This window comes from Drosophila suzukii, chromosome X (genome assembly GCF_043229965.1).
Source record: "Drosophila suzukii chromosome X, CBGP_Dsuzu_IsoJpt1.0, whole genome shotgun sequence".
Classification (NCBI taxonomy): Eukaryota; Metazoa; Arthropoda; class Insecta; order Diptera; family Drosophilidae; genus Drosophila; species Drosophila suzukii.
The window spans coordinates 20374461-20399770 of NC_092084.1; the positions used below are offsets into that span (position 1 = coordinate 20374461).

At 37.6% G+C, this 25310-nt stretch overlaps 3 protein-coding genes across 7 annotated transcripts in view; all 3 read right to left on the reverse strand.

Annotated features, from left to right (window-relative positions):
• Nucleotides 1-4072: 4072 nt before the first annotated feature.
• On the reverse strand, nt 4073-6342 carry Prx2 (Peroxiredoxin 2). Its single transcript, XM_017068346.4, has 2 exons — nt 6184-6342; nt 4073-4937 (listed from the first exon to the last, which is right to left on the reverse strand). The coding sequence occupies exon 2, from the start codon at nt 4935-4937 to the stop codon at nt 4353-4355; it is 585 nt and encodes a 194-aa protein (XP_016923835.1). The 5' UTR covers nt 6184-6342; the 3' UTR covers nt 4073-4352.
• A 10009-nt stretch (nt 6343-16351) lies between these two features.
• LOC108005225 (uncharacterized) lies at nt 16352-18681 on the reverse strand. The gene is made up of 2 exons (XM_017068415.4): nt 17956-18681; nt 16352-17894 (listed from the first exon to the last, which is right to left on the reverse strand). Exons 1-2 carry the CDS (start codon nt 18347-18349, stop codon nt 16477-16479), a joined length of 1812 nt encoding a protein of 603 aa, XP_016923904.2. The 5' UTR covers nt 18350-18681; the 3' UTR covers nt 16352-16476.
• Nucleotides 18682-19082: 401 nt separating this feature from the next.
• Nucleotides 19083-25310, reverse strand: part of IP3K2 (Inositol 1,4,5-triphosphate kinase 2) — a 29863-nt gene continuing 23635 nt past the window's right edge. For 2 of the 5 annotated variants that reach the window (XM_017068492.4, XM_036821100.3), the window contains 4 exons: nt 21963-22212; nt 21512-21780; nt 20005-20115; nt 19083-19941 (listed from right to left, as the gene is read on the reverse strand). In XM_017068492.4, the coding sequence (XP_016923981.2) occupies nt 19591-19941; nt 20005-20115; nt 21512-21780; nt 21963-22212 (981 nt within the window). In that variant the 3' untranslated portion in view covers nt 19083-19590. Of the gene's footprint in view, nt 19942-20004; nt 20116-21511; nt 21781-21962; nt 22213-23287; nt 24348-25310 lie in introns of those variants that run through there. The other 3 variants (XM_017068495.4, XM_017068493.4, XM_065867969.2) reach the window with 3 other exon arrangements.

The following is a 25310-nucleotide window of genomic DNA, read 5'->3' on the forward strand; positions in this document are numbered from 1 at the left end:
CCATTTTGTTTACGATCCATGAAATATGTAAGCCGTACAGTGATGAAACCATAGCGACAGTAAAACGATCTGTTAACATAAACCGACTGTGTGTATAATATAACCTAGAGCGGAGATACCGAGAGCTAAACTTAGTAGTCCTGTTGCTTCCAAAATCGAGGGGTCTAAGAAAGCCACAGGTGGACCATCCCATGCGGTTGCTTTCGCGGCAATTTCACTTAGCCAGATATACGTGCTTGTCATAATGAGTAAAGAAAGCCGAGGACTTGAGTAACTATGTGTGAAAATGTTATTGGAGTTCATACAACATGTATCCTAAAGTACAAGGGAATTAGTTTTTCGGGATTCGTCAGATTTGTCATTCTAATATATTATCGTGCCACTGTGCTATCTCTTTGAGCGTCTCCTTGCAATCTTAATCTTGGCTTTGAATTTACCTCTTTTGTTAGGAAACTAAACATTAAAATCTTTTATGCATGATATGTTCGTAGTGTTGGGCTTAACTTACAGAAGAGTTGGCTTATTCATGTTTTAGCTAAAAATATGAATTAATACAAGATCAGCCTTCCTACCATTATTTTAAACTTTTAAGTAGACGGTACATTTTCAATTTTAATGAAAAAGAAAAACGGTTGAGTCTCGACATTCAAAAAAATTAAGATAATTCATGATATGAAAATAAGAAAAATAAGTCTCAAGAATTAGTATAGTTTTTTTAATCTTCTGTGCATTTCAAATACTCTCAAGTCTACTTCAGGAATATTTCTGTATAAGCATGTGAGCCCATTTCTATTAACCTGTGTATAATAGTTAATACTGACAGTTATCGAAAAAGTCAAAATCTAGCAAAAAAAATAATTATAGGGTTTCAAAGATTTTGTTGTAATTTGAAGAAGGATTTTAAAATACTTTTTTTATAGTCCTTTTTTGAAACTAATGCTTCTTTGAAACTAATGCTTAACTTGAATTTCATACTTTAGGAAATATGGATTTTTGACATTGGTTGCTATCAACATTTCAAAATTGGCGGGCAGTGAATATCTAAAGTAGCAGCCCTCGAATTAAGTGCTGGGTAATACGTTAAAACAGTGTGCTTGAATAACACCAATTACTTTGGTCTTACCCAACACTATTTATCAAAAATTGACAGCATACTTTGCAGCTTGGACAAGATAAGCAGACAGTTAAATTTGAATTGATTGCATTGGAAAATTCAATTATCAAGAGTCCTGGGTCAATTGTTATGCCATTAAGTGCAATTACATTTCATATTGATTACCGATCGATATCTGTGTTGCGTGCGGCTTAGAATAAGTATAATTGATGAGTCTATATGAATGTTATCTTTTTCTGGAAGGGGCCCACCTTTAACTAGCCAATTGTTTTGGCCAACACACCCCGTATACACCCCCGTATCCTTATCGCAGAGGTAATTGAAAGGTCGAGCTTAGCCCAATATGGCGGAGGTTGCCATTTCCAGCATGTCATTCCGCACGACCCATTCCCACTGATATCACTAATACCGTAGAAAAAGCCCCCCGATTACCACTTATCAGTCTATAAAATAATCAAATTACGCCACAGACAGCTCTGTAGCATAATAGTAAATGTTGTTGTCAGGAAAATAGTACCCGCTTTCAAAAGTTTTCATCAAATAATTTAAATTGACTATATAACTATAGTTATCACTCTTTTCCTTCAATGATGTTAGATGATATATCATGCTAAATAAATAGGTATATTTTAAGTTTATAAAAAAAAAAAAACTAAAAGTGTGTGTTTTTACAATATTATATGATATATGTATGAAGAACCTAAAAGTATGAACATATACTTCGACATTTTTAGATATTACTTAAGACCTTATATCATAACCCTTTAAAATGGTCAATACTGATTGGTTATTTTAAATTATAGACGGTAGTTAGAAAAACTATTCAACAGGTGTTCAATAGTGTATGCAATTATTTTCCTAATTTTTTTCTTACCACATTTATGTGTACTTATAATACTATTGTTTTTCCCGGAGCTGTATGTGTATGTACTTGTGTTCCGGGTACTGACTTCTAGCGATTGGCATATTGGAAATATCAGAGTTATTTCCCACCCATTTGCAATTGCTGCAGCATTCGGGTGGAATTTCATTAAAGCAAGTGCGTTTTTTTTTTGACACCCAATAATTATCGATTCGGAATCACATCCATTGAAAGTCACCGACAATGACATTTGCAACGCCCTCAATAGGCCCGTTGGCATAGAAATCGGGCTCAGACTGCGATTATTGTACGTTTCTTTGGCTTTTTGTACCGTTTTGGGTGCAATGATTCAGCAGAAGCAATCTCTTTTTGCAGCTGTCGTGCGGCTGATGAATATGAATAGAGCGTTTTCTGTACAACTGGGCAAACAAGCTCAGGTAAAAACGATTGGGATCCATAAACTTTTAGGGAATCCCGAAGTTGGGGTACTCTTTCTTGTGATTCTCTCAGATAAAACATAAAAATCGTAAAGTCCTCAAAACTCCTTCATAGTACTTTTAATAATAAAAACCCTAAATCCCTAAGACTCGTTTATAGTACTTTTAAAACGAGTCTTAAGAATTTCAGGATTTTTATCTCCTATCAATGACGTTACATTCGTTTATTATCTTTCCATTTTGAAGACCTTGAGTAATGCTTGTTTTTAGGTAAAATACTATATAAATTTAGTTATAAGAAATGTAATATATATAATATAATATTGCTCATACGCAGCGATGTCCCATCTTTTGAACCCCCTAAATAACTTAACTGATTAGAACCTTTAACAGCCTAAATTACAAAAATGTTATCCTAGTCGGTCTCTAAAAATACCACATTCCATTCCAAACTAAAGGGCACTAAAATTTATGAACAGGAAAGCCCATTGTAGGGGCTATTATCTTAGCGTCCATTGTGTGTGAATTGAACTTGAGTTTCCTCGGGCAACCGGCGCAATTAGCAGACTGATAATGATAATGACGGACCATCAAGTCGGCTATACCCCGATCTAACAAAAAAAAATATAATAAAATGGCAAAAACTAACGACGTAACGTTCGCAGCGATCAGATCGCACCACTTGGCGTTGAGAAAGGGTTCTTTTTCTGTTTCCAGTAGGTTCCAAAGCTTTTTCGCTGCCTCGCAGCTGGTCGGTAATATGGTACCAGGTATAAATGTATACGCCCATGTGTGTGACTTGGAGAAACTAGTTTTGGTGGACGAGACCCGATCCGCAGAAGACACGTCGTGTGATTCGCCGCCAACTACACGTAATAGTTGGACCTTAGATCGGGAGGGGGACTCAAAACCGGGAGACTGGGTAACGAATACCTATACCTATATATGTAGAGTCAAGAGCCGCTTAATATGCAAGGCATCCACGTTGACTAGACGACTCTCGCTTGCACTTAACATTGAAATGGTGGCAAAACGGGAATTGTGCACTCGGTTACTGTGTCACCAACAGCTGTTGCGCTGCACTTGGAAAAAATTACACCTATATCAATACAATATTATATACATTTTATACAAATTTCAATCAAATTTCAAATCGGACCATTGTGACTATAATATTGGGAATTTTTTCATAATTTTTTCTTGTAAAGGAATATTATATATCATATCGTATGAAATTAATGAAAAGAAATCGGATGTTTTAAAGGGTTGGTTCTATTTTGAGCCTTATCATAAGATGGTTATAAAAGCGAATTTCACAAAATGTGGCTATTTTTGCTGATGAATCATGAAAACTCTGAGTTCTTGCCAAATAGTGAAATTCATAAATTACCGAATGGTTTAATATGATATGATACTTCATAGAAGACATGCCTGATTTCTTTCTGTGCAGCTGCCATGTCGTGGATGTCTCAGCGGGACATTCTTTTCATTCTGATTCAGTTTATTTCCCCATTTCGCAACTGCCAGCCGCAGACGGTGATAACTCGCTCGCTTCTATTTCTTTCCATTTTTTTTGTGGAAATGTTTACCGGGCTGATAAGCCCAGAGGTTTGAGGCGAAAGTCCGCCCGCCACCCCCTGATAAAGACCCACGTGCGCCTTCTTCTCTTCCGTACAATCGTTTATTGTGGTGAATTACAAAAAAAAAAAGCACACAAAAAATCACTTTCCGCTTTGCTTCTGCAGGTGTTTTCTCATTTCGGATTGGTGGTGGTTGCAGGGAAAAGTGCCTCACAGTTTCCTCTTCTCTCTACGCTCTAGGGTTAATATGTAGGATATATAATATGTATATGTTTTTGGACGAGGGGCGTTGCGATTCGAATCCGCTCCCACTCGCCAGGAGCAGCCCCCCCGTCCAGCAAAACAGATAGATAGCTTCTTTAGGAGGTGGTCTCGAAGTACTCCTTGGACTTGGTGGGATCGGCCACCATGGTCTTCTGGCCCGGCTTCCAGTTGGCTGGGCAGACCTCGCCGTACTTGTCGGTGTACTGGAAGGCCTGGACGAGACGAAGGGTCTCCTCCACGCTGCGACCCACTGGCAGATCGTTGACGGTGATCTGGCGCAAGTTCTGCTTGTCATCGATGATGAACAGGCCGCGGAAGGGGATGCCGGTCTCCTCATCGAGAACGCCATAGGCGCGGGCCACCTTCATCGACTTGTCGGCCAGCAGGGGAATGTCCATGCTGCCCAGACCGCCCTGCTTCCTGGGCGTGTTGATCCAGGCCAGATGGGTGAACTGGCTGTCGGTGGAGCATCCGATCACCTCGCAGTTGATCTTGCGGAACTCGGCGGCGCTCTCCGAGAAGGCAATGATCTCGGTGGGGCACACGAAGGTGAAGTCCAGCGGGTAGAAGAACAGCACCAGGTACTTTCCCTTGTAGTCGCTCAACTTGATGTCCTTGAACACGCCGTTGACGACGGCAGTGCCGGAGAATTCGGGAGCGGTCTTCTGTAGCTGGGGCATCTGTGGAGTAGGGTTCACAAGGGGAGTTAGAAATCAAGTTTCAAAATGGCGACAGTTTTAGAACAAAATGGACACAAACTGCAGAGTGCTCTCAGCGTATTTTGCAAGTCAGCAACTCAAAGTTCCCCTATCTTAAGAGATTGAACTAAAAAATTACACGTATCAAGCTTTAAAATCATGATATGACTAAAATCTTTTTAACTATTTTGTGATTTTATGGACTTACTAATTTCTTAGTTTGATACAATTGAATTTTTTATTTATTGCATTAAAAATTTGTTTAATTTAATTGAAAAAGCGAATTTTAATGAATATGAACAACATACACCCATAATATTCTGACAATACTCCACACTATTTATAATGGGGATATTATAAAGTTCCATAAAAAAATGGATTTTAAAAAAGTCTGTTAGATGAATTTGTATTAAAATAGTAAAACTTATTTTAATATAGTTCAATTAATAATATTTAAATATGCCAACTGTTTTTAAAATATTATTAAAAAAATACTTTTAAAAAATAGAATTAAAATAAATCTATAAAATGGATTATTAAGAAATCAGTAAATCTTCTTTCTAACACTTTTTTTTAAAGTGATAAAGTATGAAAGCTAAGCTAATATCCCACTTAAAGTCGCTATAAACCCAAGTTCTAATGAGGCAATTACTAGAGTTAAAGTGTAATTGCCCTTCCAGATATTTCGCAATAACTAGAGGGGAGGGGGGGGGATCAAAAAGAGAAGAAAAGCTGAACTCTACAAAATGGCCGCCAGACGAAAGAAATGAAAGAAACCCGGAATAATAAATTAGCCAAATTTTCGGCTGTTCCCATTTTGCCGATTGAATTTATTAAACTTTCGGCACGTTCGCCATTGTAATGGGATTCCAATTCGTGGCGAATTAATTACAAATCACAAATATTTCTGAATTGCCAAATATTTTCCTCTCGTTTTGATTTCATTTTGTGCCCTTTTTTCTTATTTGCCGGCTAAGTGTGTGTGTGTGTGTGTGTGCGACGGACGTGCCAATAAAAAAAATAGAGGAAACTATGCTCCCGGTGCTGTGCTAAAACTTGTGAAATAATCTCAAATCTCAAATCATTATCTTTTGCATCCACATCCACATTCACATCCACAACAAAAACACAGAAATGGAGAGATTCCAAGTCCTAATCTTACAGATCTCTCCAACAATTTCTCCCTGACTTTGCCCAGTATCAACGACCTGTTCATCGCAACACTCACTTTAGTTAATTTGCTTGGTAAATTCGGTAATTGCTCGACTTCCGCGTGGGTATTCTTTTTGCAGCGGCAGCTTTTGCACAACCTTCCGGCACGAGTTCGATTTCGTTTTTGCTCGTTCGATTTTGTGGTAGGGAGGTGCAAACTATATCAATATATCGATATCTTATTTAAATATATTTTTCGCGAAACAGACAGACCTGGGTATTTTTTTTGGCAGCATTTTGCAGCGGTTGGCGGATGGTCACACCAGCTGATTTCGAATTTGCCATCCCCTTTTCATTCAACGGAAATGTTAAGATACAACATTGTCGAACATTCTTTTAATAGACCTGCGCTAACACAAAAAAAAAGGAATTTTGATACTAAAATGTGTAGTTTATAAATGAAAATTATTAACTATACATTTCAATATCGAAATTCTTTCTTTTATTTAATTTTAAAGAGACACTTTGCGTCATGCAGCTTCGCGTGTCAGAAAACTATACATATCAGAACCAAAGTTCCATTGTTAGTAATTTAAGTCTCTCACATACGTTTTCAATATTTTTAAATTTGAGTGTTAAAATAACTTTGGTTTTTCCGTATAAATATTTTCCGTATATAATATTAATTAGCATCAGTGGAGACGCAGTAAATAGTTTTACAAAATAAGTTTTTTTAAAAGCATGTGTGTTCTCCCCTTTCAGGCAATCCTTTTAAATAAAATAAATAATAATAATATTTTATAAGATATAACGTTTCTAAATTACTTAAATATGTTTTTAACAAAGTCATAAAACTATGACCTCTTGCGCTTTCGGAGGCTCATAAAGTACACAGTTGCTCAGCACAATTAAAACAAACATTAAGAAATATAAAAACTTGATATAGCGATATAGTTAAAAATATTTTTGAAATATTTGGCTGTTGGCTGCGTCACGTCGGAGAACATCTATCGATAACTTGCCATGTGGCAGCGCGGGAACAAGTGATGTGGTGGGTGTACTCGCTAAAAAAGGTACAAGTATAAGACTGGTAAAAAAGCAAGGATTAAGATTTAAGCCATGAAAAACGACCCGATTTTTGAACAAATAAAAAACAAAGCTTTAAACTCGGCATGTCTTTTTTGACATTATAATTATTTGCTCTACAAATTGGAATGGAATATGGAATGGAGTTAATCAATTGCTTCAAAGCATTGTGGTAATCCTAATTTTTCAAATCCTCTCACACATTCTTAAACCATCTCTTTGGCTAAAAAGTTTGGAGACAAGTACTCGGGAGCCATGACTACGATACAGAACACATCCGATTTTTGCTGCGCTTCAGTCTTCTAAAAAAACGGGATTAAATAATAATAATAAATGTATGTTTCCTAGCTCATGTATGATGTGTAAATGTTGTCTGCAATGTAATTGATGGATAAACTTCCGTTTAGCTCCAACGAACGATTTTGTACAAACTTTCCATATCGACGTGAGTCCTGATTACGGGAAAAATAGTCAAGGTTGGCGCAAATAACGGGATCTTGGAAAATAACTTTAAAAACTGTTATAAAAATGTGAAAATGGTTCAAAAAAGAAATGTTCCTTAAAGTGGTGGGGATCGACAACATTTGTAGCAAGCTGCTCAAAACAGTCGGTCTTTTAGCTGTACGCCTTAATTTGACTAAACTACGACTGAAAAACCACAAAAAAATGAGTATTTTTGACCAAAATCTGAATTCCAAAAATAACTGATATACCCCCTCATAAAAAATGCGAAAATGGGTCAAAAAATAAATGTTCCCTACAGTGATGGGGATCGATAGCATTTGTTGCAAGCTGCTCAAAACAGTCGGTCTTTTAGCTGTACGCCTTGATTTGACTAAACTACGACTGAAAAACCACGAAAAATGATATTTTTTGACCAAAAACTTAATTCCAAAAAAAAACCGATGTACCCCCTTATAAAAAATGCGAAAATGGGTCAAAAAATAAATGTTCCTTAACGTGACGGGGACCGATAGCATTTATAGCATGCTGCTCAAAACAGTCGGTCTTTTAGCTGTACGCCTGGATTTGGCTGGAATTCCATCAGAGAAATTATGAAAAATTAAGGAATTTAACATCGTTGTCAAATTCCAAAGACGGTGGCTATGGTTCAAGATAGGGACTACTTTTTAGCAATGCCGTTATGTATTGAGTGTGTGTCAGCGAAAATATTTAAGATAAGTTTAATTATATGGGCCACATAATTCAAAATGTCGGCAAACATCGGTTTTTGTATTCCTAGCTACATCGCGGAACCTGTATTTTGTGCTCGTGTGTTATTACTTAAAATTTTTGGTATATTTTTTCATATTTGCAGTCCCGATAGCGATTTCGAGCGTAGCAGATAACGGTCATATCGTTTCCCCGGACTCCAGTCTTGATTTGACTCAGTCTGAACAAGTCTCTTAAGCACTTCATTTAATTTCCTCACCCATCAAATATTTTTGCTACACAGGAGAACGGCCTTTCAATTTATATTTTCCTTTTTTGGATCTTCTATGAAATTCTTATTTTTCTAATATTTTTAAATTATAGTTACTCAATTTTTCTCTCGATAGTGACTATTGTTCGCAACAATTTTAAAAGCTGTATGCGAACTGGTCCCCTGAGATACAGTCGCTAAAATGTAAGGCTCCTACTTCTCTAATCATATGGAATCTTTTTAGCAGGAATTGGAATCTTGTTATGTTTTTCATGCCTTTCCTTCCCTTCCTGGTTTTCACAGGCTTTGGTTTCATTATTTTGGGAGAAATCAGTATAGTACTTCTTCGTTTTGGAGGTTTCTTAACCTGAGGAGTATTAGCATTACCACGAATGGAAGTTGGTTTTAGTAATGGATAATCAGTATAATTACTCAATTTTACAGAGGCACGGAACAACGAACGTTCTTTTTCTTTGTCCTTTGCCTTATCCGTTCTATGACCAATCTCTATTTGATGTATTTTTAGCTCAGTAAACTAATTTGGATTGTCGAAGTAATCCTTCTGCGGTTTTCGTCCAATTTCTTCGCATCACAGCAATCACAATCGCAGCAAAAACTACAACCTTCCATATTTGAAATGAGGAAATAAATTCGAAAATGTATTTGTATGTTATAATATTTTTATTTTTTTTGTTTACATATTTTTCGAATGTCAAGTAAATATTATAATATATAATATTGTTTTGTTTTTCTTGCCTTTCCTTCCCTTCCTGGTTTTCACAGGCTTTGGTTTCATTATTTTGGGAGAAATCAGTATGGTACCCCTTCGTTTTGGAGGTTTCTTAGCCTGAGGAGTATTAGCATTACCACCAATGGAAGTTGGTTTTAGTAATGGATAATCAGTATAATTACTCCATTTTACAGGGGCACGGAACAACGAACGTTCTTTTTCTTTGTCCTTTGCCTTATCCGTTCTATGACGTATTTTTGATGTGTTTTTAGCGCAGTAAACTAATTTGGATTGTCGAAGTAATCCTTCTGCGGTTTTCGTCCAATTTCTTCGCATCACAGCAATCACAATCGCAGCAAAAACTACAACCTTCCATATTTGAAATGAGCAAATAAATTCGAAAATGTATTTGTATGTTATAATATTTTTATTTTTTTTGTTTACATATTTTTCTAATGTCAAGTAAATAATATAATATATAATATTGTTTTGTTTTTCTTGCCTTTCCTTCCCTTCCTGGTTTTCACAGGCTTTGGTTTCATTATTTTGGGAGAAATCAGTATGGTAGACCTTCGTTGTGGAGGTTTCTTAACCTGAGGAGTATTAGCATTACCACCAATGGAAGTTGGTTTTAGTAATGGAGTTGCTGGTATAGATAGTGTTCCCGAAATTGTTGGAGTATTGGGTACAGCTTGGAATGCGTTTGTTAGAGCTCTAGGAGACATGGGTGTCACAGGAGTCATAGTACTTAACCTCATTGAACGTCTTTGTGCAAATGTTGAGCGAATAGCATCTAATTCATTAGAAGTAATAGTTAGAGCTCGTCTATCTGTTCGTCGAGTACCTGCAAATTTAGGCAGCTCAGGAAATGTAGGCAGTCTTTGTAAAACAGAAGCATCTATTTCATTAAAAGCAGTAACAGTTAAAGCTCGTCTATCTGTTCGCCGAGTACCTTACAATTGTCTTGTCTTGTATTAATCATCCGAAAATAATGGATATATCGACTATTTTTGGTATTTTTGCTATGCTATGCTATTGTTTTTAGTATTTTTTGGGAAGCTGACCATGGAAAATTTGAAATGAAAAGAAACCTAGATTAAAATACCAACCGTTTATATAGGATTTATCTTTTTCTTTTTAATTTAATCCAGCATTCTTTTTCCTAAGAAATTGCGATTCCATTCCGAAGAATACTTTAAGAATATATAATCCGTTTTGTAATTTCAAAAATGAAATCACAAAAAAAAGAATTGTTGTTGTGTTGTTCGGCATCGTTTCTGATTAGTGTGACCAATTAGGAAATATTAAAAATATATATTCAAAAATAGCGATATTAGGCGAAAAAGAATATCACGATATAAACATATATTTTTGTTCAAAATAATATTGATATATTGATATTTTGATATATTTTTCACATGCCTACATTTGACTAAAGCGTTTCTTTGTGTTATACCCGTAACTCGTAGACGAAAGGGGTATATTGTATTTGTCGGAAAGTATGCAACAGGTAGAGGGAAACTTCTCAGTGACTCGTCTACGAGTTCGGATGATTAATACAAGACAAGACAATTGTAAGGTACTCGGCGAACAGATAGACGAGCTTTAACTGTTACTGCTTTTAATGAATTAGATGCTTCTGTTTTACAAAGACTGCCTACATTTCCTGAGCTGCCTAAATTTGCAGGTACTCGGCGAATAGATAGACGAGCTCTAACTATTACTTCTAATGAATTAGATGCTATTCGCTCAACATTTGCACAAAGACGTTCAATGAGGTTAAGTACTATGACTCCTGTGACACCCATGTCTCCTAGAGCTCTAACAAACGCATTCCAAGCTGTACCCAATACTCCAACAATTTCGGGAACACTATCTATACCAGCAACTCCATTACTAAAACCAACTTCCATTGGTGGTAATGCTAATACTCCTCAGGTTAAGAAACCTCCACAACGAAGGGGTACTATACTGATTTCTCCCAAAATAATGAAACCAAAGACTGTGAAAACCAGGAAGGGAAGGAAACGCAAGAAAAACAAAACAATATTATATATTATATTATTTACTTGACATTAGAAAAATATGTAAATAAATAAAATAAAAATATTATAACATACAAATACATTTTTGAATATATTTCCTCATTTAAAATATGGAAGGTTGTAGTTTTTGCTGCGATTGTGACTGCTGTGATGCGAAGAAATTGGACGAAAACCGACAATCCAAATTAGTTTTCTGCGCTAAAAATACATCAAATAGAGATTGGTCATAGAAAGGATAAGGCAAAGGATAAAGAAAAAGAACGTTCGTTGTTCCGTGCCTCTGTAAAATTGAGTAATTATACTGATTACGTTACACAAAAAAAAAGAATATGATTCAAAACCCTCAAAAAAAAATATATAAATTGAAAGGTCGTTCTCTTGCCAAAATAAAATCATTAAAGTAGCTTAAGAGTCTCGACCTATCCAGACTGTGTTAGACTGGAGTCTGACGACAAAGTATGCCCGTTTAATTGGTACGCTCTAAATCCATGTCTCTGTATCGATGCGGAAAGATATACCAAAAACGATTTGAGACGTACTATCGTTTAAATTGGTAGATTTGTGAAATTTTACGGCTATCTATTTTTATTGTTCCAATGGCAGCTTTATGATATTAAAGAAGCTCTTTACCCCAGAGTAGAAGATAGTATAGTCAAAAATAATACATACATGAATGAATGAATAATGAAGAATAGTTTTTTTTTAATATTTTGGATAATTTCTATGATAGCTTGCTTATACTTATATACCATCTCCAATAGAAAAAAAAACTTAGGGAAAGTTTCATTCCGATAACTTCAATACTAATAGACTAGACGGACAGGCAGGCGGACATGGCTATATCGACTCGTCTTCTTATGCTGATCAAGAACATATATACTATATAGAGTCGAAACCGTCTCCTTCAATGTGGTGGAAACTTCTGACTGAAATCAAAACGCTACCGAAATCTCCTTTATCGCCCTAGTCTAGTAAAAAGTCACTTAATATAAAATGTATGATTTTGGGTACTATGAGATTTGTCATAGAAAGGATAAGGCATAGGACAAAGAAAAAGAACGTTCTTTGCTCCGTGCCTCTGTAAAATTGAGTAATTATACTGATTACGTTACACATAATACATAAATGAATGAGTGAATAATGAAGAATAGTTTTGACAAAGTCCAACTGAAATCAGCTGCACTATACAAGTCGCCCCTTCAAAGGAATGTGCCATTGATTGCTGTACACGAGAGTGATGCCGGAGGATCTGCGATTACAAGTGCGTCCTGCAATTCCAAAGATTCTAAAAGGTTTCCATTTGGTTGGAGAAGAAGGGGGTTCCCTGCGCTTTGGCGAGTGCTTTCCAGGGGAGCACTTCGAGTTCAGCTTTTAAAATTGCTGCGGGATCATTGATAACCAACAGAATTACTTCGGAAATGAAAACATTTCATTTCCTGCACCAAAAATACTTTAAATTGCATTAAACTAATATTGTTCAAAAAATAATTAAATAGAAAAGCCACAAAAGAAAAGTATAAATTGAACGGTCATTTATTTAAGTTCACCTTTTTTGAATGTGACATTGATTGCTGTGAGGGAGGAGCTTTTATTTTTTTATTTTAATTCTTTGAACTTTTATTAGTTATAAATTTATTTGATGGCTTTTGTGGTTTTGTTTTTATTGGCGGGTAAACTCAGAGTCATGAACATGCACTCAATTCGTTTCGTATAATTTTCTCATAAACTTTCCGATCATTTCTATGGCAGCTATAAATATCTCCAATTTAGAAACACATCTTGAATTTCTTTATCTAAAAAATAGTAAGCACTGTAATAGAAATGACAGAAAATATCTCCTTAAGAATTAGATCAACTGCCTTAGCATCTGCACAAAGACTGCCTACAATTCCTGAGCTGCAGGATCGGCGATACGCAGCTATCACCAGCAATGAGTCAGATTCCTATTGTTGCGTTCTGCAAATTCCAAAAGATTCTACAAATATTCCAGTTGGTTACGCTTCAGCGACTGCATTTCAGTGGAGTAGTTCGAATGCAGCTTTTAAAATTGCTGCGGGATCACTGCTACTTTCCAGCAGGATTACTTAGGAAATGAAAACATTTAATGAACTGCACCAAAAATACATCAAATTGTTGTAAGTTAATATTAGACAAAAAAAATATTTAACTGAAAAACCACTAAAGAGAAGTATAAGCTAAACGGTAATTTATTTAAGTTCAACTTTTTTGACTTAAAGAACCAATGTGGAAAAATAAGTTACGTGGCCGTCATATGCGAAGAAATTGGCTGGAAATCGCTGCAATAGCATATATATATTGACTTGTCATGAAAGTAAAAATATTTATTTATTAAAAAACAAAAGTAGCGAAAGAAAGAAACAGTGGATCTGATGAAGCTCCGGGAACTCCGAGAATGGGGGTTCCTGAAAAAAACTTATCATTCGAAACAAATAAAAGATTTCAAAATAGTTGCTTCAAAAGACCTTTAAAAGTGCAGGCGATGGCCCAACTGAAAGAAAGAACATCCTACAAGACTGTCCTTTAAAAGGATGTGAGGGAGGCGAAGTCTTCCTCAACATCCACAAAAGTGATACCGGAGGATCGGCGATACGCAGTCGTCATCAGCAATAAGGAAGATTCCAATTTCTGGTAAAAGATTCCATATGGTTAGAGAAGTAGGAGCCTTACACTTTAGCGACTGTATTTCAGGGGACCAGTTCGCATACAGCTTTTAAAATTGTTGCGAACAATAGTCACTATCGAGAGAAAAATTGAGTAACTATACTAATTTAAAAATATTTGAAAAATAAGAATTACATAGAAGATCCAAAAAAGAAAAATATAAATTGAAAGGCCGTTCTCCTGTGTAGCAAAAATATTTGATGGGTGAGGAAAATAAATGAAGTGCTTAAGAGACTTGTTCAGACTGAGTCAAATCAAGACTGGAGTCCTGTAAAAACGATATGACCGTTATCTGCTACGCTCGAAATCCATCCATTTTCGATTAATACTAGTTAAAATCGCTATCGGGACTGCAAATATGAAAAAATATACCAAAAATTTAAGTAATAACACACGAGCACAAAATACAGGCTCCGTGATATAGCTAGGAATACAAAAACCGATGTTTGCCCACATTTTGAATTATGTGGCCTATATAATTAAGCTTATCTTAAATATTTTCGCTGACACACACTCAATACATAACGGCATTGCTAAAAAGTAGTCCCTATCTTGAACCATTGCCCACGACTTTGGAATTTGACAACGATGTTAAATTCCTTAATTTTTCATAATTTCTCTGATGGAATTTCAGCCAAATCCAGGCGTACAGCTAAAAGACCGACTGTTTTGAGCAGCTTGCCACAAATGCTATCGATCCCCATCACTGTAAGGAACATTTATTTTTTGACCCATTTTCGCATTTTTTATAAGGGGGTACATCAGTTATTTTTGGAATTCTGATTTTGGCCAAAAATACTCATTTTTTTGTGGTTTTTCAGTCGTAGTTTAGTCAAATTAAGGCGTAATATTGATATATTGATATTTTGATATATTTTTCACATCCCTACATTTGACTAAAGCGTTTCTTTGTGTTATACCCGTAACTCGTAGACGAGTCACTGAGAAGTTTCCCTCTACCTGTTGCATACTTTCCGACAAATACAATATACCCCTTTCGTCTACGAGTTACGGGTATAACACAAAGAAACGCCTTAGTCAAATGTAGGGATGTGAAAAATATATCAAAATATCAATATATCAATATTATTTTGAATAAAAATATATGTTTATATCGCGATATTCTTTTTCGCCTAAAATCGCTTTTTTTGAATATATATTTTTAATATTTCCTAATTGGTCACACTAATCAGAAACGATGCCGAACAACACAACAACAATTCTTTTTTTTGTGATTTCATTTTTGAAATTACAAAACGGATTATATATTCTTAAAGTATTCTTCGGAATGGAATCGCAATTTCTTAGGAAAAAGAATGCTGGATTAAATTAAAAAGAAAAAGATAAATCCTATATAAACGGTTGGTATTTTAATCTAGTTTTCTTTTCATTTCAAATTTTCCATGGTCAGCTTCCCAAAAAATACTAAAAACAATAGCATGTTGCTGAGCAACTTTTGTAATGTTGACCAACAAAGATACTTATTTTTGTGGGCTTTAGCCAAAAAAGTAATTGAAACAAAACATACCAAAAATAGTCGATATATCCATTATTTTCGGATGATTAATATTTTACTGACTATTATATGTTTATCGACATTATATTTTATACAAAATCGAATAATCTCGTAACCAAGTAAAAACAAGAAAGTTGCTTAAATATTATCTTGCAATTAAAATCATACATATTTTATAGAAACCCTATATTCGGAAAATGTATATAAAAATACACCAATTATTAAAGCTGTATGACATAGTCGTCCAAGTTCTACATACAAAATTTGAAATTCTGAAATCATAAACATTGCTATACCCCAGAGTAGAGGAGAATATGATCAAAAACAACGAATAATTTTGGCGGTGGCAGCTGTATGATATAGTCGCCTGATTAAAAAACCATTTTAATCTAAATTTTGAAATCGTAAAATTGAACTGTACCCCAGAGTAGAAGCAAACATAATCAACAACAAAATTGCTGGAATTATTTTACCGCTTGTTCCTATGAGAGCTCGATATAGCTGTCGGTTCGACTAATATACCATCTGTTAATAAAAAGAAGAAGTTTGGGAAAGTTTCATAACGATAGCTTTAAAAATGAGAGATTAGTTTGCGTAGAAACGCAATTTTAAACCAGACAGACATTATTACTTTAGAACTTAGAATGGTCAAAGTCGAAGCACACTTTCGACCAACGCGTTTTTTATATTGTTTTTATTAATAGCGCCAAGAATATTTTAAAATTGATTTAAGTACTTCTATCACATTATCGCTGATATCAATGACTGTTTCAGTTTGCTAAAGTTGTGCTTGATATATTTGTTCAACTAACAGTGATTTTTCCAATTCAAATAAAAAACAGTGTTAAACAAAAATACAATACATTTGTAGAGCAATGTTGTCGGATTTACTCAGACTCGGAGCGATACTTCCAGGCTGTGGTCTTCTCCTTAAAGCTGTATTCGTTCAGCATGTTCTTAAAGACCTTAAAAAGTTTTGTTAGCGGAGGTTCGAGAAAATCCCCAGGCAGTGGCTCTACATCCATTCGCAGCTCCTTGTAGTCCTTACTGGCCAGTAGCGAGAAATAGCCACGCATATCGACCGCATATTCTATATTTTCCATTCTGGTCTTTTTGAACTCGATGGTCTGTTGCAACTGGTGGGCATAGAAGGATTGGCCAGCGCCCCGCTGATAAGAACGTCCTGTCCAAGTGTCGTAGGAGCTGCTGATGAGCCACTTGAAGTAGTGCGGCGACTTTGATTCCTTTAGTTCGATTTTCATGGCAAAAAGCTGTGTCAGCACATCCCTGATGACATACACATAGCAGTTCAACCAATTGTAGTATATAGTTAGGACCCCCGCCGGTTTTGTGCAACCGAGCACACCGGACCTCAGGCATTTGAGCTCATTTCTGGTGGGGGTGATCAGGTGCGATAGCCCGATGGTTGGGGCCAGGGCTTTTTCCAATTTGATTTTCTTCCTCCCGTCGCCGGAAACGTCTACCTTTAGCTCCTTTTGCAGAGTGGCCATCTCTGTTTTCTCAGATCCTAACTTATCCGCTATGCCAAACAATAGGTAGTAATATAGCTTGGCTGGTTGCGAAATCAGTGCTCGATTGCTGCATCCTTGGGCGGCCAGGACAAGACACTGTCTGAAATAATGTAGCTTCGAGGGACCCATTGACCCGGCCACGTTGCGGTGCAATTCGAAGGGACTCTGTACACACATGGCCCTATCGCGTCGAAAACCCTTGTCCAGACAGCTGCCCAAAAAGGCGCTCAAAACACTCTTGCCAAAGTCCACCGTAATGTAGTAGTCGAAGAAGTGTTTGATTAGTTTCAGAGTGGTCATCTGTGACGGAATCGTTGGCATCTGGTTCAGATTGTAGGCGACGTTAATGCCCGACATATAGACTGGTGGACAAAGCGTTTGCAGCTCCTTTATGGATGGCACCAGTCGTAGTACTTGCAAACTAACGATGATCAATGTTACCAGGCAGTAGCTTGACATATAGCCCTTACCTATGATCTTGAGCTTTTTGGCCCAGATCTTCAAGAACAGTGTGAGCTCACGAAGTCGCTTATCGTGGGACATTAAATCGCGTACAAATTGGGAGTTATGTACACCATACGGATTGGAAATATTTATGTCTATATCGATTCCTGTGGGCTGATGCCTGCACTGTATAATGGGCACAGCGGCACGACGAATGTGGAACACGTTCGTAAAGGATTTGTTGCGCCGTAGGAATCGTTCAACCTGGCCGAACAGCTTCTTGGGTTGCTGCACGCTGCAGGCCTCTAAATACAAATCGATGTCGCTTCCTAGGGAAGGCGAAGGGGAAGCGTATTGGGCGCCATTTACAACTTAGTGGTAACCACTTACCCTTCACAGCCAAGTCACTGGCCAACGAACCGAAGGAAGTCACCACAACCAATCCCTTCATGCTCTGCTCAATGTAGCTACTCACATAATCAAAGCACAACTCCATTTTGCTCAGATCCGCAGCGAAGAATTGCAACACCTCGAGCAATGGGGCCCCGCGCTTCGACTTATCGAGGGCATCTCGCAACTCATAGCGCTCGGATTGGGATAGTTGGCTGCCCGAGGGGTTCAGTCGTTGGCGCAGCCCCTTCTGCGGCAAGCTCTCATGCTCCAGCAGCTCGTGGACAAGGCAATCCGTGTTCCTCTGGAAGGGTTCGGAGCATATCACGCACAGAATCGGATTATCGGCACCATCCCCAGGCGGGGTAGAGTCATTCGATGCGGAGGCTGCCATTTTTTCTCTCTATTGTAAATATTTAAATTATATTAACGCAAGTTAAGTTGTTCCTTCCGGCACGGCTTTTTCAATAAGAATGACTGGAAACTTGGGGGCTGCCCCGTTTTCCTTCGGAACGATATTATCGACTGGTCCTTATTTGACACAAAAACCTAAAATATATCGGGAAATAGGTTGCTCTAGATGGTATTATTCATAAAATACTATGATAAATAATTTTGGTTAGCCGTTGTGTGTTATAAAACGTTGGTGTGTTGAGGTGTTGATACTGGTAGGGTAACACTAAATTTTAAGTTTAAAAGAAAAAATTCCTTTGCTTTTGGAAGGGATTTTTCCAGAACAGACCTATTCAAATGCACCGTAAATTTGTTGACACTTTAATAAAAGGTTCTTAGCTAAAAACATAAAAAGAAGCTAACCGAAGTGGATATTTATTACCTTGCAGCTAAACAATAACATGCTGATCATACATATATACAGAACCCGTATAATCGGAAGATTTTTATATAAATATTATATATATATATATTATATATATTATTACTAGTCCGATTTTTATTTCAAAAAAATCGGAAGTTCCCCAAAGTAAAAGACAATATGATCAAAATAACTAAGCTATAATTTCATTATTTTCCGGTCGTTCCAATAGCAGCTTTGTGATTTATTCGTCCGACTATATCCTTTAAGCCAATAGTATAGCTTATCCCGCAGATAGAATAAAACAAGTACATTTTCTGGTTTAACTGAATTTAATAGTGCACAATTAGTAGTATTTAGTAGGTAGTCGCATAACCATTATATTAAAACCTTAAATTAAGCTCTTGTTGCTGTTGGGTGTTCTCAGTTACTTTTCGTATCGTTACGATTGACAGTTTTGCCTGCCTGCGGGTATTCTCCAACTATTCGGGTCTCTCGGGGTTCGCCAAACGTGAATTTTTTGGATAAATAAATTACACTACAGTATCAGCACATATACGGCTATATATTTCCTATATAAGTAGGCGTATATCATATAGTAAAAGTATGTATGTGTATGTACTATATATGCTTATTGTGGTTTCAGTCTTTGATTTTAAACTTAAGGGGTTAAATGAAAGCAAATTGTTGTAAAAAAAAAACAAAAAAAAAAAACTAGGTAACTTATCCTAGGAATTGGGGATTAATCGATTCGGGAAGTGGAAATGTCATTGCTTTGGGGCCCAGCCCCAAACCCCCGTAAAAAAAAAAAAGAATTCCCTTCAGGGTTTGCATTCTTCTGGCTCTTCTTTTTCATAATCCCCGCCAGAGACTGGCGATGGAACAGATGCTTCCGCATTCAAAGATGCCTGCAGCTCCACAAAGATATCGATGAGATTGTTGATCCCGATGAGATAACCATCCTCGTGGTTGCCCACCTTCCAGGCTGAGTAGTGATCGATCCGCAGTTGCGGCGGCAACTCCACCGTCTTGGCGAAGTCGATCAGCCAAATACTGGCGTGGGTCTGATCGTGGACGAAGAGCAGGGAGCTGCCGATGACCTCGTGGGTCTGGAAGAACTCCGATACCGCCAGAGTGGCCCTTATCGCACGCAAACGCTGGATGTATCGGGGCTGTATAAAAAAGAAACATTAAAATTCTCATGTTTCGTTATTTTTATATCTTTTAGCACTCACCAGAATGTGGGGATGGCCGCTGAGGAACTCGACAAAGGCCAACTTGATTTGTTCGCGTGACTTCGTCGTCTTGAAATCTTTGGAACTGGTGCCATCGCTCTTCTTGATGCCCTGCAAAAGGCGATTATTAAATGTTATGTTTGGTTTTTCATTTTTAACTTAAAAACAAAGGTCTGCTTTTGATTTTTAGTGTAGCTATATAGATAGACCAACTTCTGTTTTCGAAGCTGCCTTCGGTAGTGTACCAAAAAGAACTTAAGCTTATCAGCGAACATTTTCGGTAATAGAAATAAAGAGGTTATCAAAAATATAGTTTTAAACATGTTTGAAATATGATCGGAACAAAAATGAAAAATATCGATAATAGTGATATTTCGCCCTAATTGCGAATATAAAGTGGTTAACGTTAGCTCGAGGTCTAGTATTGGCTTCGACTTGAAGAAATAAAAAGATTTTGTAAATTTCCGATATTTCAAATTCCGATATTTTTCGATATAATTATTATTTTATTATTATTATCTAATGCTAACTTATAGTTAAAACTTTAAGCTAACAGTGGGTTTATTCTAGATTGATCGTCAATATATCATATCGAACTTTTTTTCTTGACATATTGAATGTACAGTCCAAATGCAAACCTTTTCATGGAGTAGCCATCTATGGCCGCAGTTTTTTTTTTATACCCGTTACTCGTAGAGTAAAAGGGTATACTAGATTCGTCGGAAAGTATGTAACAGGCAGAAGGAAGCGTTTCCGACCCCATAAAGTATATATATTCTTGATCAGGATCACTAGCCGAGTCGATCTAGCCATGTCCGTCTGTCCGTCTGTCTGTCCGGATGAACGCTGAGATCTCGGAAACTATAGGAGCTAGGCTATTGAGATTTGGCGTGCAGATTCCTGAGCTTCTTACGCAGCGCAAGTTTGTTTCAGTAGAGTGCCACGCCCACTCTAACGCCCACAAACCGCCCAAAACTGTAACTCCTACAGTTTTGATGCTAGAATAAAAATTTTAACTGAAATGTAATGTTCTCATCAATACCTACGCCACGCCCACCCTAACGCCCATAAACCGCCCACAAACTTCAAAAAATCGTAAATATGAACGTGGATATCTCGGAAACTATCAGAGATAGAGAATTGGGATTTCAGATTTAGATTCCGTAGCCTTATACGCAGCGCAAGTTTGTTACGCGAATATGCCACGCCCACTCTAACGCCCACAAACCGCGAAAACCTGTGACGCCCACAATTTTTATGCAAGATAAAAAATTTTAACTGAAATGTATTGGTCTCGTCATTACCTATCGATTGGTCCAAAACGCTTAAATCTGTATACCGCCGGTAGGTGGCGCATTTTAATCTCGCTTTGCTACTTGCATATCTCTATTTAGCTGAGTAACGGGTATCTGATAGTCGAGGTACTCGACTATAGCGTTCTTCCTTGTTTTTAATTTATACTTTTCTCTTCCCAAAAATTAAAAATTCGAATAAAAAAAGAACCCACCTCGATGCGGAATCCCAGTGTGGCTGTGCTGGAGATGGTCTCCCGCCAGACCATATATCGTGGCTTGGTCACCGCCTTCGCCGCGTGCTCCTCGGCGGTGGGGGCGTGGCTGTCGATCTGTATCATCTTGTCGTACATATCCTTGCGCAACTTGGGCTTCTCCTTGGCCTTGGACAGCTCCTCCTCCAAATAGGTGCGAACGCCCACTTTACAGTCCATCACGCACGGCTGTACGTAGTCACTGAGAAGATCCTGGAGCTGCAAATAGACTGGACAAATACCAGGATTAGGTGGATAAGGGTAGAGAACATACATCAAATATAAACTTTTAAAAAATAGTTGAAACTATTGTCGTTATATATTATATAAACATATAAATAATAATCTTCAAGAAGTAAAACTAAGGTAATGTAGAAATGAAAAACAGAGGTTATTATAGTTCCAGACTCACGTTCGCCATCCTCGCTGGTCACCTGGCCCTTGTAAACAGGCACATAGGGCCTCAGCAGATCCTGCATGAGGATCTGGAAGCACTCCTCCTCCTTGGGGCATAACTTCTTGAGCACGGTGCCCGGTTCGGGACCCGCCTTGAAGTTGCCCTGATGTCCGGCCAGCTGGACCCATGGATATCGCTGCTTCTTGTACGTCTGAAAGAAGGGCGTCCACTGGACGATGTTGCGGATCTTACGCCAGCCGGAGCTCTGCAAAGGTGAGGGGTAAATCAATTAATCAAAGGATTCCATTGGATTGACTTTTTTGTACACATATTGAATGTTCCTCGGAATGCTGGAACATAGTTAATCTGTGATTTAAAAATATATAAATTTGTATCTTATAGGTCTTATATAACAAATGGTTTATCTTTCTATATGCACACGTATTTTTAAAATGTCAGAATATAATTATTTTACGTAATTACTGAAATATTCACGCCTACTGTGCCTTTTTCTTTTGTTCATCTAATCTTATTTGAACTAGTTTCTCCCTAATTGCTTACAATATTTTCTTTCGTAATAATAGGGTCTACAAAAATGAAAGGGTTAATATAAGTAAAATACATTTTTTACAACACATGTACGAATGTAGGTCAAATTTTCGGGGTACTAAAATGTAGCTTCAGTTTGTTCATTCATTTTAAAATTATTTTGTTTTGTTTATTTAAGTTTAAACAGAGAAACAAATTGCTTGAGACAGCTGACAACTGAATAATGACCCATTTCATGCCCTGATTTTTTTTTGCTGAGTTTTCATTACTTATACTACATGTTTAACACAGGTTTAAGTTGATCAGTAAAAAACTCATGTGGGAAATATTTTTTCTTGGTCTAACAATTTGGCTGCAGTAATAGAAATATCTTAAGATTGATTACTGGGCTGGAAACTTTTAGTTTGTTATCTCTATATTAATGTACAATTATTAATAATATATATATATATATATATATAATATAATAATAATAAAATTGTATGATATATAGTAGTAAAGATCTATAAAAGGTATTTGATATTTTTTTAGTGGCCGTTTGTAAGTCCTTTTAAATATTGACTTCATATATTGATAACGCATATTTATTTTAAATACACCTAAATAATATACCTAAGTAATCTTAAAACTGAAAACGGACTTATAGTAGCTACTTAGATATTCTATAGGTTCTTTTCAAATTCCTTATTCAGTCTGTAAATTAAGGTATATTTATTTAGACTTGCTAGAGAGTTACTTTGAGTCCCTAAGTCCCTTGACGGTATCACTACTTTAAGGAGTACCCATCCTACCTTCTTGCCAGCGGTGGCCTGCGATGAGGAACCCGATCCCGATCCGGCCGAGCCGGCCGCCGAGGTGGACACATCCGAGTCCCATTCGGAGCTGAGATCATCGCTACTGGCGTACCCGTAATCTCTGGGCATGGGCACCTCCAGCAGCGACTTGGAGTACTGGATGTAGCCGGGGCACAGACTCTGGCCCAATGGCGAATGGGATCGTCGGGGTCCCATGTGCGTCGGCGACGGTGAGATGGGTGAGGTGCTCAGGGGCAGCGAGTGCTGCTGCGATAGCTTTCTGCCCAGACCCAGACGAAGGCCACAATTGTGGGCCACATGGTCACCCGAATTGGCCGTAATGCTAATCGTTGGCATCGAGAGTTTCTTCTCGGCCCGCTGCCGGATTCCATGGGCCTGGGCAAAGGCCAAGCTGCATTTCCGGGTCTGCATATTGTTGCCGGATAGTTTGCGGCGCAGGATCTTCTTGGAGGAGCTGGAGGAGCTGGAGGCCACTGTCTCCACTTGACCCCTCTGCGTGTCCGTTTCACTGTCCGCAGAGGTGGGTCTGCGTCCCGTATCGCTATCCTCATCGGCCTCATCACCCCTATCCTCTTCGCCACCATCTTCAGCCCCATCATCCCCACCATCATCATCATCGTCATCTTCGAACTTCAGTTTGGATATCTCCTCGGGCGGGACGTCGGGAAAGTGCAGCAGCTTCACGGTCACCTTCTTGCCCGCCTCATTGTAGTACACCTCTTTGGCACTCATCCTGTCAAAGTCCTCGTAGATCCGAACCTGCGGAGAAGGCGGCGGAGTGGGTGGCGTTACGGAGCCCTTGGCCTTGCCGTTTAGGGTTATACCACTTTCGTTTCCGTTTCCGGTGCCGTTTGCGGTTGTCAGCGTCGGTAATCTCGTTGTCCCGTTCTTTTGTTTCTGATTCTTGGAATTCTTGGGATTCTGCGGCTGCGGCTGGGTGAGGGCGCACACGGACATCTTACATGGAATCTGGCCCAAGGCACTCGGGCAAGTGCATCGGTGGAGTGGAGCGTTTGCGAATGGAACTTAACTACGTCTGCAATGTGGGTACCAAGAAATTCGGAGATATAGATAGAATTGGAGGCACCGAGAGGGAGAAGCCAAAGCCAGAGAGTTTGAGAGACTGTCGCTGCATTTTGATTTCTGCGCATTTGCGAACCCGTTCGCGCCTAAAAACCGCATCATTCCGATCGGGCTATTCCCCTCCCTTTCCAACAGACAGCCCAAGCGATCATAACGATCGATTGGGTCTCCTTGCCACCCAAATACCCTTTAATCAGATCAGGGACTTTAAAGTACTAGATTAGAGATAGAGAAATAGAGATAGAGAGAGATAGGAACTAGAATCCTTGGAGTTTATAACGATCTGCTAACTCTTTGACTGAATGTTTCTTTAAAATGAGATTATAAAGAAAAGTAGGTTTGTACAATTATAAAACGTACGACTTAGATCTAAAGAGATAAGTCAGAACATTAATCAATGATTAAAAAATCATTTTTATTATCTTTATAGTTAATAGTTAGGAGTAGTGGAAAAAATGGCGATATAAAAGTTTACAATCAAGTCACATTGTAAAGTTACTCATACTTTTTAACAGCTAATAAATCATAGATATAAATTAAACGGTTAAGCTATAAATATTATTTTTGTAGGGCTAGTTATGGGAGTACGTTTTATAATTGTGCTGATATAAACGTAATTAAGAACAAAAACAATACTAGAATGAAATCATAGAGAATCTAAATGTCTTAAAACAGTCAGTTTGTATATATTTAATAGTTTGTGGAGATAATAATATTGTCTATCCCTAGAATCAGTTGAAGCTGCTTGTGATATTGTAAATATGATGCTCATTGATGGATTTGAAAGGAATTTCCAAGCGGAAATATTTTTCTTTGGGGATTGCAAAGCTTACTTTCCCATAAGTGTGTAGGATTTCTGCAGAAGTCACTTAGTAATGACCAAGTTTTTTTAAGAACTCTTCAGGGGAAATACCAT